The sequence below is a fragment of the Eutrema salsugineum genome, unplaced genomic scaffold (genome assembly GCF_000478725.1).
Source record: "Eutrema salsugineum unplaced genomic scaffold, Eutsalg1_0 scaffold_11, whole genome shotgun sequence".
Taxonomy (NCBI): Eukaryota; Viridiplantae; Streptophyta; class Magnoliopsida; order Brassicales; family Brassicaceae; genus Eutrema; species Eutrema salsugineum.
The window spans coordinates 1,863,872-1,885,347 of record NW_006256901.1 but is presented as its reverse complement, the minus strand read 5'-3'; the positions used below and the strand labels follow the sequence as shown (position 1 = coordinate 1,885,347).

Here is a 21,476-nt window from a genome sequence, read left to right as displayed (position 1 = left end):
TTGCATCTTCCTAATTAGAGTATTGTTGTTTCGTGTGGACACATATTCTGTTAATGGCTTAAAAACAAACATGTTGCTCTTTAAAGAAGATGCATCTAACTACCTCCAACTTCTTTGATAATAAACCATTTTTAATCCAAAAGAAAAAATTACTGTGAAAATCTCTTATGACAAGCCCATTGATGTTGAGACACTTATTATACGTATTACAAAAGATATGTTTTCTTATAAGAGTAAAATTGTGTCTTACTGTTTAGCAAACACTTAGAAAAAAACACACACACTTCATTATTAAATTCGGAGAGACAGAGATATTTCTTATATTCATTAAAATTCGAAGGAAACTTGGATTTTAAAAATATAAGAAGAAATAAAATAAAAGGAGGTGGGTGGGCTTTATAGGTTCAGTTTTGACGAACACATTACCAAAAGGTATAAGTAAGCTCCTTTCTTACCTAAACGGCTAAACCTACCATCGACTAGACCTTTTTTTTTAAAAAAAAAATTTCTTATTTAAAAAATTTTGATTAATTATTTGCTCACGTAAGAATGAAATTGAAAAATTAGAAATGAGAGATCAGCTTGTGGAAAGTGGCATTGTTAATACTTTAATAGCACCGGCCACTTTCGGTTATTGGCTCGTTGCATCAAGTATCTTGATCTGGATCGCGGAGGATTTTAAAATTTTTCATATATTTTAAAATATTAATAATAATTTTATAGATGGTTTAATTCATTTATTTATATGTTACTCTTTTTTTGTACAACTTAATGTATGATATGAACACATGTTATTAATTAATCCACAATAATAGTTGTATATGTCGGACAAACAAAATGTACCGTATGTAAATCTATATATTTATTTGTGTAGTTATTTACTTAGATATCGCATTCAAAACAAATTTTAGAGTCTTTCGCTTATGTCTTAGCTCCAAAATGAATTTCGGTTAAAAAATGGACTATTTAATTTTATTTTACAATTATGTGTCATTTTTTTATTGATTTGTATCTGATGATATATAAAAAAAAAACTTAAAACAAACCGGTCTAAACTATCATGGTTTAATGTTTTATTTCGCTGTCAAATCAAACCGTTTCTAAAATTTTAGAAAACCAAAATTTAAAAAAAAAAAATTAACAAAAAAGTAAAAAATATATATATATATATATATATATATCTCTAACTAATCGAATAACACTGAAAAAAGTCTATATACTTATTTGTGTAGTGATTTGTTTAGGTGTCGCGTTTACAGCGAATTTCAGAGTATTTTGCTTACTTGTCAGCTCCAAAATGAGTTTCGGCTGCAAAAATATTGTTTAACTCTATTTTGCAATTACATTTTTTTATTGGTTTTTATCTAATAATGTGTAAAAAAAAACTTAAAACAAACTGGTCTAAATTGTTATGGTTTAGTACTTCATTTCGCTATCAAATCAAACTGTTTTTAAAATTTTAGAAAACTGAATTAAAAAAATATAACAAAAAGTAAAAAAAAAAAAAGAGAATATATATCTCTAACTAATGGAATATCACTAAAAAAATCATCTCTCACTAATGGAATATCGTTAATTATGATATATAGGTTAGTATTTACGATTTCTTATGTTTATAGGGTTTTTAATTTCTTATAATTTAGTATAATTATCAACCATTTTTCTCTAATAAAACCGATATTTAGTCAAATCTAATGCAAAAATCAATAAATGACGGTATTTGTAATGTCTAGATTAGGGTTTTCGACTTTAAATATTTTTAGTATAAATATGTACGACTTCATTCTAATTCTCTCACACTCTTCTAAATTGTTTAACTCATTCTTTTTTCTTCGAATAAGTTCGTACGATACTTCAAAAAACTACGTTTAAATACATAGAACAGTGATCAAAAGATTTCAAAACTATTTAAACTAAACTGTTTTTACGGTCATGTCTTCAAATACTAAAATGTAAAGAAATCTAACAAATAAATATATTCAATAATAGAAAACAAAAAATAAATTCCAAACTATTATTAAATTTTTAAACAACCAAATAAAAATGTATAGTAAACATCTCAAATATTTAACAGAGTAGATTTGGAAATATGAAAAAAATGTATAGTAAACATCTCAAACTTTGAACTCCATCTGACTGATTTAGACAGAGAGTTGACCAAAGAAAAAAAAACCTTAAGATCTCTTATTTTTTAATTAGACTTACTTTACATACTTTTTGAATTAATTATTCCTGTAATAAGAAAGCCAATGCCAAGGAAGAAACGTTCGAGAATCACCATTCTTCTTCTTCTTTTATTTTTTTTTATGATTTCAAACATATCATAATTTGAAAATATAAAAAATATGAGAGGTTTGAGAATTAATTAGATAGTATTATATCTAGTATTCCACCTCTCTCTATAATATGGAAATCAAATGTCAAATATATTAAGTTTTATATAATTATGTATCATATTATTTTCAAAATATTGATGTAATTTATTTCTTAATTAAAATCTAATTGGTACATTATTATCATTGAAATATATAAAAAAAATTTAAGTTAACAAAAACGAATAACATATACAAAACCGAAGCAAAATATGAAATATTGTTCCACGTCAAAAGTTAGGATAAGATTAAACTAGTATATTCCAACAAGTAACACAACGTTGGTTGTGAAAAAACGATATTTTTACTAAGTGTAGTTCCTAATTAATTTAACCGACCAGTTATTGGTAAACGTGATGAGTTAAAAACTCGAAATTCGCATTTTGGTTATAATTAATACGTTTTTCCCTCTAATGTGTTTTAGATCTTGTGATTTTTGTATAGTCTATGTGCGATTCTAAATCATATAAACCTGTAAATGTGGATCAACGTGTCCATAAACTGTCTACATCGAGACAGAAGTCAATTTGACAGTTGACACGTATGTATAGGTGATCTTTTAAGAGTAAAGTATTTGCAAAGATAAACTATTTACATTATAGATGTTATGAATGTTATGTTAAAACTAATCTATTAATAAATTTTATGTTGAAATAAACTATATATAAATAGTATGTTGAAACCAACTATTTACACTGAAAATAATGAAATTGTTATTCCATCGAATTTATAAAAAATCTGTGAAACAAAATTTAGGAATAATATTTGTCCAACTTTGAAAAGAAACAAATGGGATGAATACAGTTACAAAAAAAAAGGGATGAATTATTCAATTACTATTTCATATCTCATTTATCATATCACACCTTAAATTCCAATAAAGTGTATTACTTGACTAAATTACGTGTAAACTTTTTTAGTTTAGAAAACTTTATGTGTGGAAATTTAATCTCTTTTGTACTTTCATAAGAAATTTTCCAAATTTATAATTTTGAGAATATACAAAAAAAACCAAAATATTTTTGTAATTTAAGATAACCATAGTACCAAGTGGCGTCTGAGACTGCGAGCAACTAGTTAAAATGATCGATGAAGGAAAAAGAATTGACTTTCAAATTGGAGTTTGGTCAATTTTTAAGCAATCGTTTCAACTTTCAACACATGTGTAGATCACCTTACAAAATATACTCATTCACGAGACTAGTTTTTCTCATATAAACTTATTGATTCCGAATCAATTAACAGCTGAAGGTAGCCTACTGGAATTAACATTTTGTGAATGGAGTTCACTTTATTGTCAAGAACAAAAAAAGTAACCAACTAGGATTATACTCACAAAAGAAAAATTTGAATCCTAATTTTTCAATCCACATGATGAATCTTTAGACTAAAAATGTTTTTTTTTTCTTTTTTTGAGCGATATTTTAAATAAGATTTTGCTTTAATATCTTTTAAAATATATGATACGCTATATTAATTTTAATGCTACTCGAATAAGATTTTCTATTTACAAAATGAAAATTAAACTGTTAAACAGAGAAAAATATGCCGTCACTTATAAACAGATAATGTTTTCATCTTCTTTTTAGCATTTTGTGTAGCGTATTACACTCAATAGGAAAAGAAATACAACTTTAACTAATTTAAAGTCATTTATTTTCGATGATAAAAATAGTAGAACTTCAAAATAAAGACATCCGAAATGGAATCTCTTTACCTGAATGCTTTTTTAACGTTTCTTTACCTGACTGCCAGACATGTGAATCTTACTAAAAAACAAAGAAACGAAAAAACCCAATAATGGATAAAAAACAACAATAGTGTTTGGTTTTGGCTGTGGCTTTATTTCTTTTGTTTTAGCTTTGGTATTGGCTTTGGTTAGTAGATTTTAGAGAGTTTATTATGAAAATCGTATTTAATTCAGTTGCTTATGAAAATAAAAATGGTGCACATGTGCTTGTCTGTCTCTTCGACCTTTTATTTCCAATCTTTTTGTTATGTGTGTAAAGCGAATTATGCCTTTTAGTTTTATGTGTGAAGTACCAATCAAAGGGATTTTGTTAGTAAACCTTTTATCATGTTTAAGATATCAAATGATATGATATTTTAGTTCCCATGTGCTTCCCGCTGCGCATAGCTTATCCATCACCTATCTCAATTATTTTTTATTTATTTATTTATTATTATTTTTTTTTAAACTTACTTTTATTCATCTTTTCTGACTTCTCAAAATGGGCATCATTTGAAATTACAACTTGAATCAAAGATGATACGCATTATAAGAAAATACTAGTATTTACAACCATGGTTATTAGTATTATTATATATTGGCCACAATTATTCTACTTTTGTGCTTTCCGGTAGCACGCCTTTCACATCCATTGCAATATGCGGTTTTTTGTTTCTACGTATTGTTGTTCTGGTTTATGGTTGATATAATCGTGACAAGCTCAGAGGAGGAGGAACCAGAGGTAGCTGGCAGGATCACTCGTTCCAGAACTAGAGAGATGGCTAAGGAGGCTCACGCTCTCATTGCAGCAGAGGACAGCGATCAACTGGAGGCTAGAGCTCACATCTTCAACATCTATATCTTGAAGAATGAAGAACCCAGTAACAATGACTAGGTAACTTAGGAAATGATTATGTACTCTTTTCCTTGGTGAGGATTTTGGAAAGAAGGAGGTTCTTCTCCAAGGTTTTTAACGAGGCAGAAATCATTGCTACGTCGAGTTACTTAGAAGTTGTTACTAATGGGTAATAATGTGCAAAGTCACAATGACTTGTGCACTAGTATTTTAGACGCACCACTTAAGATTTAGAAGGGACGCCTCGCTGTTTTATTTTTAATCAAACTTTTTGTTGTTTTTATTTCAAACTTCATGTAGTTTGTTTCTTAGGGCTGCGATTTCTCTCTAAGTCTATTTAAGAGAGAAAATCGCCTAAGTGTTATTCAGTGAAAAATTTTTAGCCAACTTTTAACGTGTTCTTCTCTCTTTTGATTTCTGAGAAACAGAAAACTCTGAAATTCGAATCTCTTAAACTAAACTGTTATAAGAGATTCTGCTATCACCATCACATCCCTCTCATGATCCCTTCGCAACGAGCCACACACCACCATCTCGATCCATCGACGCGTTCATAAACCACCATCTCAAATCATCGCCGATCTGCCTGCCACCATCACCTCTCATCGCATCGATCATCATCATTGATCCGATCGCAGCAACCACCATCACCAGCCCATCGAGTCATCAACGTGTCACCACCACCATCTTATCGCCTCATCGTTTCATTCTGGCCATTTATATCGCCACCTCTGTTGCATTTTCTTCAGAGTTGATCACCTAGGATCGTATCACATGGTATCAGAGCCAACTCTAAACCAAAGGCTGAGAAATCTCTAACCCTAAATCGCCATACTTGATTTGATTCCTTGTTCTGATTTCGTTGCTTAGATCATTAGGGTTTGTCGACTTCTAGTGTTTGTTTACATCGTGTGTCTTTTATTTCATTGCATCGTCATATCGTTATTAGTTTATTGCTCCGGATCGAGTTTGCGAGATCGTGTTAGGGTTCGTTAGTTTGTGATTTAGTTAGGTTTGATAATTCGTGTTCATCGTTTTCGTTAGGTTTGCTAGGAGTTGTCGTGTTTTTGTGTCCTTAGTCTGTTAGGGTTTTATCGAGTTTCATTAATACACGCCTAGCTTTTATAATTTTTCGATGTTAAGAGAATTTCGTAAATTTTTTTCGTTAAGTTTGTTTTAGTTTTCGTGAATTTCGTGAATTTTTTTTTTTCGTTAAGTTTGATTTTTTTTTTTTTTTTTAAAAACGAAAATTTGTTTTATGTTGAGTTTTAGTTCGATCATGTCGCTGCCTTTGTGATTCCGTCTAGAACAAGTTACTGCGAGTTCTTTTAAAAAATTTCAGGTACTATGGAGCTTTCAGCTGAGGCGATGGAAGCTCTGAACCAAGCATATCTCAACAAATTAAAGAAGCGAATCAAGCCATAGCAACTCAGCTCAACCAACAAATCGAACAACTCAATGACAAGTTCGAGACAAAGATGAATGATCTGCTCAAAGATCTCAGTGCAAGTGGAGAAGAGTCGTCTCAAACTCCAACTCCGTCGGAAGCAATGCGCTTAGCTAAGGGTAAAGGACATATAGGATCTTCCCGGAAACTCCCACGCCACCCAACACCTTCCGAAGCCAGGACTAAAGCTAAGTTTAGCCGAAGCCAAATTGGGGGCAGAGAGACTACGTTTAATCCGAGAAGGAACCCTACTGGTGCAGATCGAGATGGCCCAAGGGTAGATCGTCAGCACCGCAGAGAGGAATATATTGCTGGGCATCGAGTTACCCTGGAATCAGACCCATAATACTATGAGGAGGACGAAGCTTCTGATCATAGCAGAGAAACTGTGAGACGAGATCGAGGCCGAGGACATGGTCGAGATTATGATCCTATACGTCAGCAGCTGCGTCACATCAAAATCCAGTATCCTCCTTTCCATGGAACTAATGATCCCGAAGCTTATCTAGATTGGGAAAGGAAGATGGAGTCTAATTTTTTGGTCCAAGGAACTTATGAGCTCAACAAGGTGAAGATTGCAGTTTCGGAATTTCATGGGTATGCGCTTCTATGGTGGGAGCAGTTGGGAGTCACCAAAAATCGCCTTAGGGAACTTCCGATTACTAATTGGGATCAGCTTGTTATACAGATGAGGAAAAGATTCGTTCCGGCCCATCATCAGCGCGAAATACTCAACAAGCTTAGGCGCCTCGTCCAAGGGACTAAGTCTGTTCGAGATTACTATCAGGAATTGGAAACTTTGCTCATTCGTGCAGATTTACGAGAAGGAGAAGAGATGGTAATGTCGAGATTTCTTGGAGGACTTAATCGAGAAATTCAAGACAAGGTGGAACTTCAGGATTTCGCAGATATACAAGAGATGGTGCATAAGGCTGAATTGGTGGAATCTCAAGTCAAGAGGCGAATCATCAAATCCACATTCACGCCTAGTGTGCCTAAGCCTAAGGAGATCAGAAAACCAGCTTACTCCAGAGACATCAAACCACCCTCTACTGGAATTAAAGAAGAAGCTAAAGCTTAGTTCAAACCTAGAAGTGGTACTTCTATCAGCAATGTGAGGTGTTTCAAATGTCAAGGAATGGGACATTACTCTCGAGATTGTCCAAACAAGAAGGTTTTCTTGTTACAAGAGGGAGGAGAGATAGTTCCTCAAGAGGACTCAGAGGCCGAATATGAACTAGAGGAAGAGGAAGAAGCTGCTGTCGTGGGCGAGATGCTGGTTGCCAGAAGGACTTTGAGTGTTCAGAGTCATCCTGAAGAGACTTGTCAGCGAGAGAACCTGTTTCATACGAGATACTTCATTAAAGAGAAAGTTTGTAGCCTGATCATAGATGGAGGAAGTTGTACTAATGCTGCAAGCGAAGATATGGTTAAGAAGCTCCAGCTCAAGACTATTCCTCATCCAAGACCGTATAAGCTTCAGTGGTTGAATGACAGTGGAGCCTTGACCGTATCTCAGCAAGTTATGGTTTCTCTATCTATTGGGAAGTATGAAGATGAGATTCTATGTGATGTTATTCCCATGGGTTCGACTCATGTGTTGCTAGGCAGACCGTGGCAATCAGATCGTAGGGTGATACACGACAGTTATACCAACAAGCACTCATTCGAGTTCAAAGGTCGCAAAATTACCCTCCTACCTCTCACGCATACCGAGATTTACCAAGATCAGATTCAGATGAAGCTCAAGGAAAAGGAGAAAGTCGCCAACAGCCTCTACATAAACCACAGTGAATTTTCTAAACTCTTTGATCCTGAAATGACTACTTTTATGTTTGTGTACAAGGAATCCCTTGTTAGTACTAATCCTTCACAGGAGCTTCCTAGTGCTATGTTTGAGATTTTGCAGGAATATAAGGACGTTTTTCCGGTAGAAATTCCACCAGGGCTATCTCCAATTCGCGGGATAGAGCATCAGATCGATTTGGTACCAGGATCAGCATTACCTAATAGACCAGTATACCGAACCAATCCTGTAGAGACTAAGGAGCTGCAAAAGAAAGTGGAGGAGCTGATGAGCAAAGGCCATATCCGAGAAAGCTTGAGTCCATGTGCGGTTCCAGTTCTGTTAGTGCCAAAGAAGGATGGTTCCTGGAGAATGTGTGTAGACTGCCGAGCTATCAACAACATCACTGTGAAGTATAGGCATCCGATTCCAAGACTAGATGATATGCTGGATGAGCTCTGTGGATCGACACTCTTCTCGAAGATAGATTTGAAGAGTGGGTATCATCAGATCAGAATGAAAGAAGGAGACGAATGGAAGACGGCATTCAAGACAAAGCAAGGACTCTACGAGTGGCTAGTTATGCGTTTGGTCTCACCAATGCTCCCAGCACCTTCATGAGATTAATGAACCATGCCCTGAGACCATTCATTGGCGTGTTCGTAGTGGTTTATTTCGACGATATCCTCATCTACAGTAAAGATTTGGAAGAACATCTAGATCACATCAGATCGGTTCTTGATGTTCTTCGCTCTCAATCTCTCTTTGCTAATTTATCTACATGTTCATTCTGCACTAACAAAAATGTTTTCTTAGGCTTTGTAGTAAGTGCAGGAGGAGTTAAAGTAGATGAAGAGAAGATAAAAGCTATCAAGGAGTGGCCAACTCCTAAGAATATTGGAGAAGTTCGGAGTTTCCATGGTTTAGCAGGATTCTACAGGCGTTTTGTTCGTGATTTCAGCACCATAGCCGCGCCCTTAACAGAAGTAATCAAGAAAGATGTGGGGTTCAAGTGGGTAGAGGCGCAAGAACAGGCTTTTACAGCCCTTAAAGAGAAGCTTATCAATTCGTCCTTACTAGTACTTCCTGACTTTACTAAGACTTTTGAGATTGAATGCGATGCTTCTGGTGTAGGTATTGGAGCAGTTCTTATGCAGGATAAGAAGCCCGTCGCTTACTTCAGCGAAAAGTTAGGAGGATCAATGCTGAATTATCCCACGTATGACAAGGAGTTATACGCATTGGTTCGAGCTCTCCAGACGTGGCAGCATTATCTATGGCCTAAGGAATTCATCATTCATACCGATCACGAGTCTCTAAAATCTCTCAAGGGTCAGCAGAAGCTTAACAAGAGACATGGGCGATGGATGGAGTTCATTGAGACATTCCCCTACGTTGTTAAGTACAAAAAGGTAAAGATAATGTGGTCACAGACGCATTATCCCGGAGGTACACTCTTATTTCTACCTTAACGTCAAAGTTGATTGGATTTGAGCATATTATAGATCTTTATGAATCTGATACTGACTTTTCTGAGAGCTATGCCAAATGTCATAAGTTTGCCTGTGAGAAATTTTATAGACAGGATGGATACTTGTTCTTCAGTAACTGACTGTGCATACCACGAGGATCCACCCGAGAGTTACTGGTACGAGAAGCTCATGGAGGTGGATTAGCTGGACATTTCGGTGTCACAAAGACACTTCTTGGGCTACAAGAGCACTTCTACTGGCCGAACATGAAGAAAGACGTTGAGAAAATCTGTTCTAGATGAGTCGTATGTAAGATGGCTAAGAGTAAAGTTCAACCTCACGGTTTGTATACTCCTTTGCCTATTCCTTCTCAACTTTGGACTAATATCGCTATGGATTTTGTAGTTGGCTTACCTCGAATCAGAAATGGTAGAGATTCTATTTTTGTAGTTGTTGACAGGTTTAGCAAGATGGCCAACTTCATCGCTAGCCACAAGACAAATGATGCTGTGAATGTAGCTAACTTGTTTTTCAGGGAAGTAGTAAATTTGCATGGAATGCCACAGGTTATCGTTTCAGATCGAGACACGAAGTTCTTAGGACACTTTTGGCGAACGCTTTGGGCTAAGCTGGGAACAAAGCTCTCATTCTCAACTACGTGTCATCCTCAGACCGATGGACAGACCGAGGTGGTGAATAGAACGTTGTCCACACTTCTAAGGACTTTGGTGAAAAGTAACCTCAAGACATGGGAAGAGTGTCTGCCTCATGTCGAGTTTGCTTACAATCATGCTAAGCATTCCGCTACTCTCTTTTCTCCTTTTGAAATTGTATATGGGTTTAATCCACAATCACCTCTAGACTTGATCCCTTTGCCTTTAAATGGAAAATGCAGTTTGAATGGCAAGGAGAAAGCTGAACAGGTCCGAAGAATACATGCTAAGGCTAAGGAGAACATCGAGGAAAAACACTAAGCAGTATGAGAAACATGCCAACAAAGGACGAAATGAGCTGATTTTCGAAGAAGGAGATCTGGTGTGGATCCATCTGAGGAAGGAGCGATTTCCAGCTGAACGAAAGAACAAGCTAATGCCCAGAGTTGATGGACCATTCGCAGTCATCAAAAGAATCAACAACAACGCCTATCAGATTGATCTTCAAGGTAAGTATGATGTTTCTGATGCTTTCAATGTTTCTGACTTGCTTCCTTATGTTGCAGATTCAGATTTGAGGACAAATCCTTTTCAAGAGGGAGAGGATGATATGATCATGACAAGCTCAGAGGAGGAGGAACCAGAGGTAGCTGGCAGAATCACTCGTTCCAGAGCTAGAGAGATGGCTAAGGAGGCTCACGCTCTCATTGCAGCAGAGGACAGCGATCAACTAAAGGCTGGAGCTCACATCTTCAACATCTCTATCTTGAAGAATGAAGAACCCAGCAACAATGATTAGGTAACTTAGGTGATGATTCTGTACTCTTTTCCTTGGTGAGGATTTTGGAAGGAAGAAGGTTCTTCTCCAAGGTTTTTAACGAGGCAGAAATCATTGCTACGTCGAGTTACTTAGAAGTTGTTACTAATGGGTAATAATGTGCAAAGTCACAATGACTTGTGCACTAGTATTTTAGGCGCACCACTTAGGATTTAGAAAGGACGCCTCGCTGTTTTATTTTTAATCAAATTTCTTGTTGTTTTTATTTCAAACTTCATTTAGTTTGTTTCTTAGGGCTGCGATTTCTCTCTAAGTCTATTTAAGAGAGAAAATCGTCTAAGTGTTATTCAGTGAAGAATTTTTAGCCAACTTTTAACGTGTTCTTCTCTCTTTTGATTTCTGAGAAATAGAAAACTCTGAAATTCGAATCTCTTAAACTAAACTGTTACAAGAGATTCTGCTATCACCATCACATCCCTCTCACGATCCCTTCGCGACGAGCCACACACCACTATCTCGATCCATCGATGCGTTCATAAACCACCATCTCAAATCATCGCCGATCCGCCTGCCACCATCACCTCTCATCGCATCGATCATCATCATTGATCCGATCGCTGCAACCACCATCACCAGCCCATCGAGTCATCAACGTGTCACCACCACCATCTTATCGCCTCATCGTTTTATTCTGGCCATTTATATCGCCACCTCTGTTGCCTTTTCTTCAGAGCTGGTAACCTAGGATCGTATCAATGGTGCTATGAAAACATAACAGTTGTTCTACTTTTGTGTGTGTGTATGTGTTACGATCTATTTCATTTATCAGGGACATATTACATATTTTCTTATTAACCAAACAACAAATTACATGTTCAATAAAGAGTTATTTTCCTAAAAATAACCTATAATTTAGCGTCATTATCTAACCTCCAAAAGGAGAGACAAAGTATTGGACAAGTATTGAAAAAAAAATCCCTTTTCTTTAAACATGGTTAAGATCTCTATGAACCTAAATTCAGACAACATTTACCATATGAGCTAAACGCTTAATATTTGATTAAGTATACACATATCAAGACACAAAAACATCCCGTTCACCCTTTCACAGGATTCATCAGTTTCAGTTTCTGCTAAGACATCTCTTGAGTCTGGTCCACAAACCCACTTGATCTACCATGTTAAGAGTATATATTCTGATCAACGGGATCTTTGAAATCTGCTTTTGTGCTTAACTCCTCAAAGGCTTTTACAAGGTTCTGTAACCTCGCAACAAACTCAATCAGAAGGGAAGCAAACGTAGCCAGTGACAAAGAACTCGCGCTTTCGTATACTTTACATTCTATCTCATTCACCATTGAACCACCAATGAAGGACACGCTTGGCCACGTCTCGCGGTTCCTTAACATCATACTCTCTGCTGATATCCATACTTGAGAATCATTACCACTTGGTGGATTCTGATTGTTGTTGCTACTGTTGGTGTCCCAAATCTGACTTAGTGATGTAATCACTTTGGTCTCATCGTCCTCTCGAGGCTCTTCTGCTTCAGCTTGCTCTTTGATAGCCGCCCAGCTTTCTGAGTTGACAAGAATATACGATTTACTGTCTATTTTCATTTGCAGCTCCTCTGCTGCTCCTTGAACGTCCTTGAGGATCTCTACGGGGCTTAGCTTCTCCATTTTTTCCACTTTTTCTCCAATCAAACGCAGAACTTTTGCTCCTTCATGACCAACTCTTTGAAGCTCATTACTGAAAGCTTGTCTTTTCTCTGGAGCTGCCTGCCAGATCACAGAGCTCATTACATCAACATGTAAGAGGAATATAGACATTGTTTCATATCATGGGCAAGTTATACTATAAACCAAACGGAACCAATTGAACCGAAACCAAACGAAACTAGTTAAACCAGAACAAAATCTATTTTACAAACCATTTATTAATATCAGTATTGAAAATCCAAAAAATCGAAATTGTTTCGTTGTAACCGAACATTATAAACCAAATACCATTAAAAAATTAAAACTTAAGATTTCATTATACAGGATAGGTATTGAATGATACATTTCAAAATAAATCATTAACTGTTTCTATTTTATTTTTATTTTTTTTAAATAAAAAAATTCGAACCAAAAGCAAACTGAAATACAATTGTAGTTTCTATGTTTTTACTTTTTAGAAAAAACCAAAAAATAAATCCAAACCGAGTAAACCGAACCGAAATCAAATTGTAAGCTCGATTAATTGTCCACGATCTATTCCATATGCAAGCAAAAAACAATAACTTGTAAGCTTTGAAACATCTTATTTGGGCTGTATAAAATTAGAATAAGGAACCTGTATCTCTGAAAGAATACAACCATGCATTGCCATGACCGTGAAAGCACAATGCCTTAGTGCTCCACTAAGTTTCACATAATTTTTCCAGGGATGGTTAAACGTTCTGTAAGGTCCGTGTGGAGGCTCCCATATCGCAAAATCTAGCTGCAAAAAGAGATCTTAATACTTAAAATCATTAATCATCCAAATTCTTGTTTAGCTAGCTAGTTGTCTCAGCTACAAACATACCAAAGATTCTTCTTGACTTGTAGATTGAATAACGGATCTGTACCCGCTGTATAATGGATCATCTGAAGCTTGGTACGTGAGAATCTTCGAAGGTACTCTCTCGTATTCCACACATTTCAAGTAACCATTAACACATCCTAAATGTTTAGTTAAGGATAAAACAAAACCTGAAAACCAGTCAACGGATATACAAAAATAAATTGCAAAGTTATTATGTTTGTTTATACCTTCTAGAGAATTTGCTACACTCAAGAAGTTATTAGCCACCAGTTTATGGAGATCTTCCCCGGCCCATGTTGGAAATACGAATATATTCAAAACCAAACAGATGGTTGCACCAAGCACAATAAACAAAGACCTGTAATACGCAGTGCTGAAGAAATCTCCGGTGTTGTTTCCCGAAACAAGAACGATACAGTATGTCAACAAGAACACTCTGAATGCATATTCATATGGCTTCATGGCCGGGTGGAGTTTCAAATAACTAGCACTGAAACCTGATAGATCATGGTCAAAAGAGAAATGTTACTATCCATCTCCAAAACCTCACGTAGGAGACAAGTAAATGAAGAAACCTGCAAGGAAAATACAGATTATGATGATGACTTGCTCGAAACCTCCTGACAAAACAGAGAGCCTCGCTATGCCAAGAGCAAGTCCCCCAGCAGAGAATGTCCCTATAGCTCTGTTGAATCCTTTGACCAAAGTTGCTCCTACAAATTAAACATGAGTTAAGGTCCTTATGGAGATGAATAAGATCAGTGCATGTCCACAAGGAGATATTATTCCAAAGATCTCAGGCTGAAGAGAAATCTAAGCGACCAAACGAGCAAATAAAATGCTGAAAATGTGAATAGAACAGTAAAATGCAATTTAGTAAGAAGCGTTCAAAAAAGCATTATTTCTTAAGCGAGTGACAACTAAACGTCTAATGTCTACAACGCCCAATCCAGACCTAACCGGTATTAGATGATTTATGCGTTTACGAAATAAAATAATATATACTATGAAATAAAATGATTTGTAGATAATAACATTTTATTATTCCAAACTTTTAAAATGGATTCAAAACATAGATAAACTACAATCAAACATACAAAACAAAAGTATAATAAATATCAAAAATACTTAAAAGGTATCACAAATGAGAGTTAGAAAAAAACATTCATGTGATCACGAATTTTAAATTTCAACAATAATGTATCTATACACAATTAACTATAATTGTTTTTTATCAGTTTATTAAGCTTGTTAAAGCTCAGCATAGACTAACCATCAAATCAATTCATGTACATCAAACAACAAAAACATACTTGGATAACCGTAAGTTATGAACTCAAAGTTAATAAATTGTAATTCTCTAATTTGTGACTAGAAAAAATAAAACAATTAGATGGAAACAAACAAATGATAACTTAAATAATAACTGATTCACGGTTGTGTAGAGCCGTCTAATACCGCTTATAACCACGGTCATGTTGAGGGGCCGGTGACCGATTAATAAGTTAATAACAACTAACAAGAATGTATAGTTCCAATAGTTAAGTTATAACCGGCATAGCCTATCAATGCCTAAGCATAGGCGCAGTTTAGACCACTTTTTTAAGCATTCTCAACAAGTAATACCAATTCAAAATGAAGAAAAAAAAAAGGAGGAATCAGTAAGATCCCAAATGTATGATGAAGTCATGAACCAATGGCTTCATAAAAAAGTAAACAATCGGTCTAAAAACCGAATCAATCGTAAAAAAAAAAAAAAACAAAAACGAGAACGAATAAAATACCTACGGAGTACTCGAAAACCACAACGACAGTAAGGATGGCCCAGACAGAGAATTTACTGGCAGCATGCAACGGCTCTTTCAAGAGAATGACCAATGAGCAAACGGCGAGAGCGGTTCCCATCTTGACGGCGAAAAAGAGCTTCTTGCGATCATACAATTTGGCGATCCCGCAGAAGCATTTGCTTGAGCATCCTTTCCTCGAGAGAAGCCTCTCTCTGCTTTGCTCTGCAAATGACCCCATCTTGCCTGCCATTTTCTCCTTAGTTACTACGAAAAAGAATCTTGTTCTCTTTGTTTAAATAGAATTAGTTTTATTTTTTTCAGGGATTATTTTGTACGTACATTGCATTTACTTTCTTTCCCATTAATGCATACCTTCTAATTTGAAGTTATTGAAGATTTTATCTTATTTGTATCTTATTTGTTCCTTTTGTGGACCTGTGAGTGTACCAATAACAAAAACGGTGATTAAATACGTGCGTATCTTATTATATCCACGTAGAGACAGTTTACGAAAAAAAAAAAAAAAAAAAAAAAAGAGCAGTTTCATGGGTTTGTGACTCTCGTGAGTGTGAATGTGACATCTTGAAAGCGTTACAATTTATTACATCTACCTCTTGCTCACCATTCTTCATAGGTCAAGTCTTACCCACCACTTTTTTTAAAAGATTTTTACAAAAGAAACAAAAAATAAGAAAAAACATAGTAGGCGGAATTGAGTCTTTTTTTTTCTTCTTCAGTTATGGTTTGGTGAAAATGGAAAACATAATGTATTATATATTATAATGTTAATTACTATAATGATTCATTTATTAATTGTTTCTGAGATATCATGTCTATATAGTCTAATTTTTTTCCAACTATGTAAACATTTATTAGGGAAAATTAGTAACAGAATAAAATATTTTAAAAGGGAAGTAATGAAAAAAAAAATAGAAAAACAAATATAGCATGTATAAGTATATAATGTACAAAAACACATTTGAAATGTACAGCCATGTATTATGACATCCAACCACATGATCCCTATCAGCACTTGTATGCTACTGATAAGTCGGGTAAATGATCAAAAATATCATATGAGCAAGATTCCTAACTTATACATATGAGCAAAAACAAAAAAACCTAAGTATGTATACAACGTATATAATTTCTTAGAATGCATATGGATAATCGTAGTCGTCTTCTCAGTTTTCACTTTTCAAATACAATCACCTAATTATGAACGAACAATAGCAATGGCAAAAGACCAAACACTAATTTAGTTCATTAATATGGTCGTCAACACTTTACTTTTTCACCATGGCATTGATTTACAAAAGCATTTAGATGAATAAATCTCCGCAGTAACGATTCTTTACTACGATGGTTCTCTACTCAGCGGAGGCTTGACAAAATAGAACCATTTGGAATCAGTTTCATCGGTCTTGCGACGATGGTTCTTTACTCGGTGCAGGCTTGACAAAAGAGAACTCTTTAGAATGATTTACACCGGCACGGCTAGTCTCACCGGTCTTGGTCTCCATCTAATCTTGTTCAACCTTCACAACAAGCTCGACATTTGGGGACATAGGTGGAGTCAAAGCCTCGTTGTCAGTGTCTAGATCCGATGATGTCTCAGGTTCAAGCCCTTCGTATCTCATCGAATGTCCTGTGGCTTTATAACGCTGCAATGACCGTACGGACAAAGAAGACCTAACCGTCGATGCCGTAGGGCATTTAGCAAAATATGGAATCAGAAAGGAGAGAACTTGTGGTTGTGTTGTGTGATTACTCTGTTTCTAAGCATACCTGAAACTTGTGGTTGTGTGATTACTCTGTTTCTAAACATCCATTTTACATTTGATCACCTGTTGAAAACTCGTAATCGTGGATGATTTCTCTTTCTCCCAATGCTTCCATCCACGCATCTGAAAAGACCCACGTTCTTTATAATTACTGAAAAAATAAGGCTGACAATGTCCAAAGAAGCGAATTTTCTAAGTACCTTTAGCCTCCCAAGCATCATGGTTAAGAAGCTGTAGAGAACGTGTAAAATGGCTAAGAAGAATATGAGGATGTGCAACTGATGAAGTGCCTTGGCAGAGATAAGCTGTTCATAACCCTACACTAACACGGTATCTCAGCTACATTAATTGTTTCATTTTCACAGTTTTTGGAACTACAAGACGATAATGAAAACATAGATGTGGTTTGAGCACAGATTCCTATCAGGAGATGAAACATCTTTTAGAAGATGGTAATCTCCTGTAGAAATCTGTGCTCAAACCACAGGAGTTTCCTGTGACCTTCCCTTTTCTCATCCTCCTCCTCTTTCCATGGAGTAGGAACAGGGCACGGGAGCATCGTATGAGCAACATGTGAAGGGATACAAATCTTCAAAATGTAGTTTTCTCCGAAAGTCAGGAGCAACGAAATGAATGAAAGAATCATCAGCTCTGCAACAGAGAGGAAACAACTCATATTGAGAACTTAACATGAAGAAATTGGAAATTTCAGTTAAAAGTCTTTGGCCAAGTAAAGCTCTTAACTTGGGGCAAGACTCAGATTTTACGAATTCCAAAACAGAACAGAAATGGACACATTAATCAAAAACATTGTAATATTCACCTGATTTTGATCTTCTCCAAGGCATCGAGAAGAGCTTTCTTGTGCCGGTCCCATAGAACCTAAAATCAAGAACAAGTTTCACTTCAAGACATAGACCCAATTCAAATATGAATATAAATCCAAAATCTAAAAGACAAAGATAGTTCCTTTTCTCGAATCAAAAAGAACCCATTTCCATAAAGTCCTCAAATTCAAAATAAATCCAAAAGAACACAGAGACTTCTCATACCGTTCCTACTTTTGTGAATCAGCTTCTCAACTAACACTTTCGTTTCGGAAACTAACACTCTCGAACTTGTTACCTCTTTCGAGAAACCCCTTTAAATTAATGGAGGACGGTGCAAAAACGATTCGGGTGTGTCGACTGGATGAACACTTTGATTGCCTGCTTTTAATTGTTTTTGGACACAAGACAGATTTAATTTCTGGAAATTGAAAAGAAAATGACATTTCCACAAACTACTACTAGTTTTGTATTCGAGTATCTAACATAATTCGGTGACATTGGATTCTCAAAATTTAACTGAATACGATCACTCTAGTTTTTTTTTTTTGGTCGAAACGATCACTCTAGTATTTTAGTTTTATTTTTATGTTTCAAACTGTATTTTATGATACTCAAAAGTATTTGGCTTTCAACCCAAAAAAAAAAGATTCTTTGTGTTTCTTTTTTTTAAAAAAAATTCGCTTTCTAATGCTTAATTTTATGTTTTTGGCTTTCTAATTTGATTTCACATTCTATCTAAAACATGTTTTGGCTTTTCCTCGTTTTTAAATGTTATTTAACAACATCTAAACTATAAAGCCTCCTCTTTCTTACAGTTTGTCTTCTTCTCGAGCGGAACCAAATATTACAAAATGAACCTTTGTCAAAAAAAAAAATAATAAGAAACAGAGTAAATCATAATAAATTGTAACATAATTGTAAATATAAAATAGAAACATAAATGTTTTTTATGGTATCAGAGTCATGCTCTCTGTTTGGGGTGAGAGAAATAGTTAGAAACCGTATATATAAAGAGTCTTATATTTAAGTTTCTTGTGATTTTTATTAATCTCACTGTTAGTTTCTTGAGAGAAGAATTTTATATCTTGAATGTTTTAGCCGATCTAAGAAAAAGTTATAAGTTTCATTGTTGTGAGTGTTTTAACCAGTCTAAAAAAAGTTATAAGTCTTATTGTAGCTAGACAGAATTGTAAGAAGTCATAAATATTTTTCTCTAAACATACTAAAAAAGAATTTATTTAATAGATCAACATCAAACAGATTCGAGTTCGCCTTTTCTTCTAGGTCTGCTAGGAAGTCTCTTAGAAACTCAAAAATGATCATCACTAATCATAAAACAACTATAGATGATTTTCAAAGTTCAATTGATAATTGAGAAATTTCAAAAGTTCATAAAGAACAAATTTTTCAAATTTTAAAATTAAATTTTTTAATAACAAATTACTCAATCAAAACTGAAAAACAAGATATCCAACTTACAAAACCTTTTGAAACAATTCATTTGTTTTCTGAAAATGCTTAAAATCAATCTTCTTAGAAATCTTTTGGCTCGTTACATTATTCAACTCGCTCTAGCAGAGCCTCTTTAGTTATCTTTGTCACCAAAAACAACAAGAAACAACAGATCATTTGAAGAGTAATGAATCTTTTTCTTCTTCTTCTATGCCCTTCAAAAAAACATTCATCATTTTCCAAAATCCAATAAAAAGTGGAAAAGAAGTTGGATATCAGAATGGCTTTGAATTCAAGAAATAGGTAAAGATTATCATGAAAATAATTATGAAGAATTTTTTTCACCTAAGGGAGTTGCTATAGGAGATAATGAATTCCCAAATCTCTTTTGCATTGCTTAAAAATGTTTATTATTAAAACTAGGTATTGACCACACGCTTCATACGGACTTATATGTTGATGTTTAATTTGAAAGAAGAGATAAGAAGTAACAGTATCATTACAAATCATTGAACAGCTAATTCATCATATTTGTTGTTTTTTTTAAATTATTTTTTCTTTTTCCATCTTCTTATTCTCATAGTTTGTTATCTTCATTTTCCACTCTCTTTCCTTGTCTTTAATGTCTTAGTCTTCGTATTTTCCAAAATTTCTCTTCATCAGCTTCATGTTCTTTTTCCTCTTGTTTTTTATCTTCTTTTTTTTCATCTTCTTCTTCATCGTCTTTGACTTTTAATTCTACTTCTTTTTTTAATAGTTTTTCTTTATCTTCTTTTTTTTTCAATTTTTCTTCATCTTCTTTTACTAATTTTGTTTTCTTTCTTATTTTTATTTATCTCGTATATCTATTCTTCTTCTTTTACTTCATCTTCACATGCGTCATCTTCTTTATATTTTAACTTTTCTTCTTTCCCTAATTTTTAATTCTTTTTCATCTTTTTAATTCTTTTTGTCATCGTCGTTTTCTCTAACTTTTTCTATTTTCCTTCAATTTTTAACAATTTATCGTTTTTAATAAAATGAATATATTTTTAATCCAGTTTAAATAAATTAATATTTATTCTATTTACATTCTAATTTTATGGACTAGTATTAAATTTTACTGATCTGGATTTGAAATATAGTAGTAAATGTAATTATATATTAAATAAATAAACATTTAAAATATTTTCTCTTTTTTTGAATGATGATGATGTGGACACCCTAAGAAGAAAGAAAACTCTCTCATTATATAATAGATTAGGGGTTGATTCTGCGTTTCGCGTGGATTTTAATTTATGTTCGTGTTTTTATATGTTTTATGTGCTATTTCTTGAAAAAAATAATTTATTTGATAAATTTATTTTCCTAATTTAATAGTTGTTTTGCTTATGTTTGTATTGTGTTAATATGTCTGTATTTTGTTAATTATCATTATTAGTATTTCTATATAACAATAAATATCTTTTAATTATGTTATTAATTTCTGTTAAGTTTTTATTTCTTGTGCTTTTCTGTTTTGTCTGTCACTATTGTGTAATTCTAATTAGAGTTTTAAAATTATTTTTATTTTCCTCATCTCAATATTATAAAACTCTAAAATTTTAGGGGTTTTTGCTAAAAATGACCTAAAAATTGATTTTAAATACAAAAGTAGACCCTTGATGTAATGTTTAACAAAAATAACCTAAAGGGGTAGTGAAAAGACAATATACTCTTGTATGACTAAATAAAAAAACGGATGTCCGAATTACGATTTAAACCCTGGTGAAGTCTACTTTAGACTAATAGAAGTCTACTAGTAGACTTCTAACACAGCTTATGAAGTCTACTATTTAATTAAATCATAAAATTTAATTTTAAAAATTATTAAAAATAATATTAATTTCAAATTTGTAATCATAAATTAGATATTAGTAATCCTAATGTATATAAATTATTTTTTTATATTCATAAGTTTAAATTTATGATTTCAAATTAAGA

General features: G+C 34.1%; 1 protein-coding gene and 1 long non-coding RNA gene across 2 annotated transcripts; both read right to left on the bottom strand.

The window, feature by feature from the left end:
* Positions 1-11,999: 11,999 nt before the first annotated feature.
* LOC18026091 (aluminum-activated malate transporter 6) lies at positions 12,000-15,698 on the bottom strand. The gene is given in 7 exon segments (XM_006409241.2): positions 12,000-12,288; positions 12,290-12,874; positions 13,431-13,577; positions 13,662-13,798; positions 13,889-14,158; positions 14,237-14,374; positions 15,446-15,698. Coding segments are annotated over 7 exon segments (1,602 nt in total). The 3' UTR covers positions 12,000-12,216.
* A 936-nt stretch (positions 15,699-16,634) lies between these two features.
* Positions 16,635-18,461, bottom strand: LOC18026090. Its single transcript, XR_002901316.1, has 5 exons — positions 18,285-18,461; positions 18,056-18,114; positions 17,433-17,883; positions 17,237-17,355; positions 16,635-17,140 (listed from the first exon to the last, which is right to left on the bottom strand). It is a non-coding gene; the product is annotated as an uncharacterized LOC18026090 (long non-coding RNA).
* Between the last annotated feature and the right edge of the window lie 3,015 nt (positions 18,462-21,476).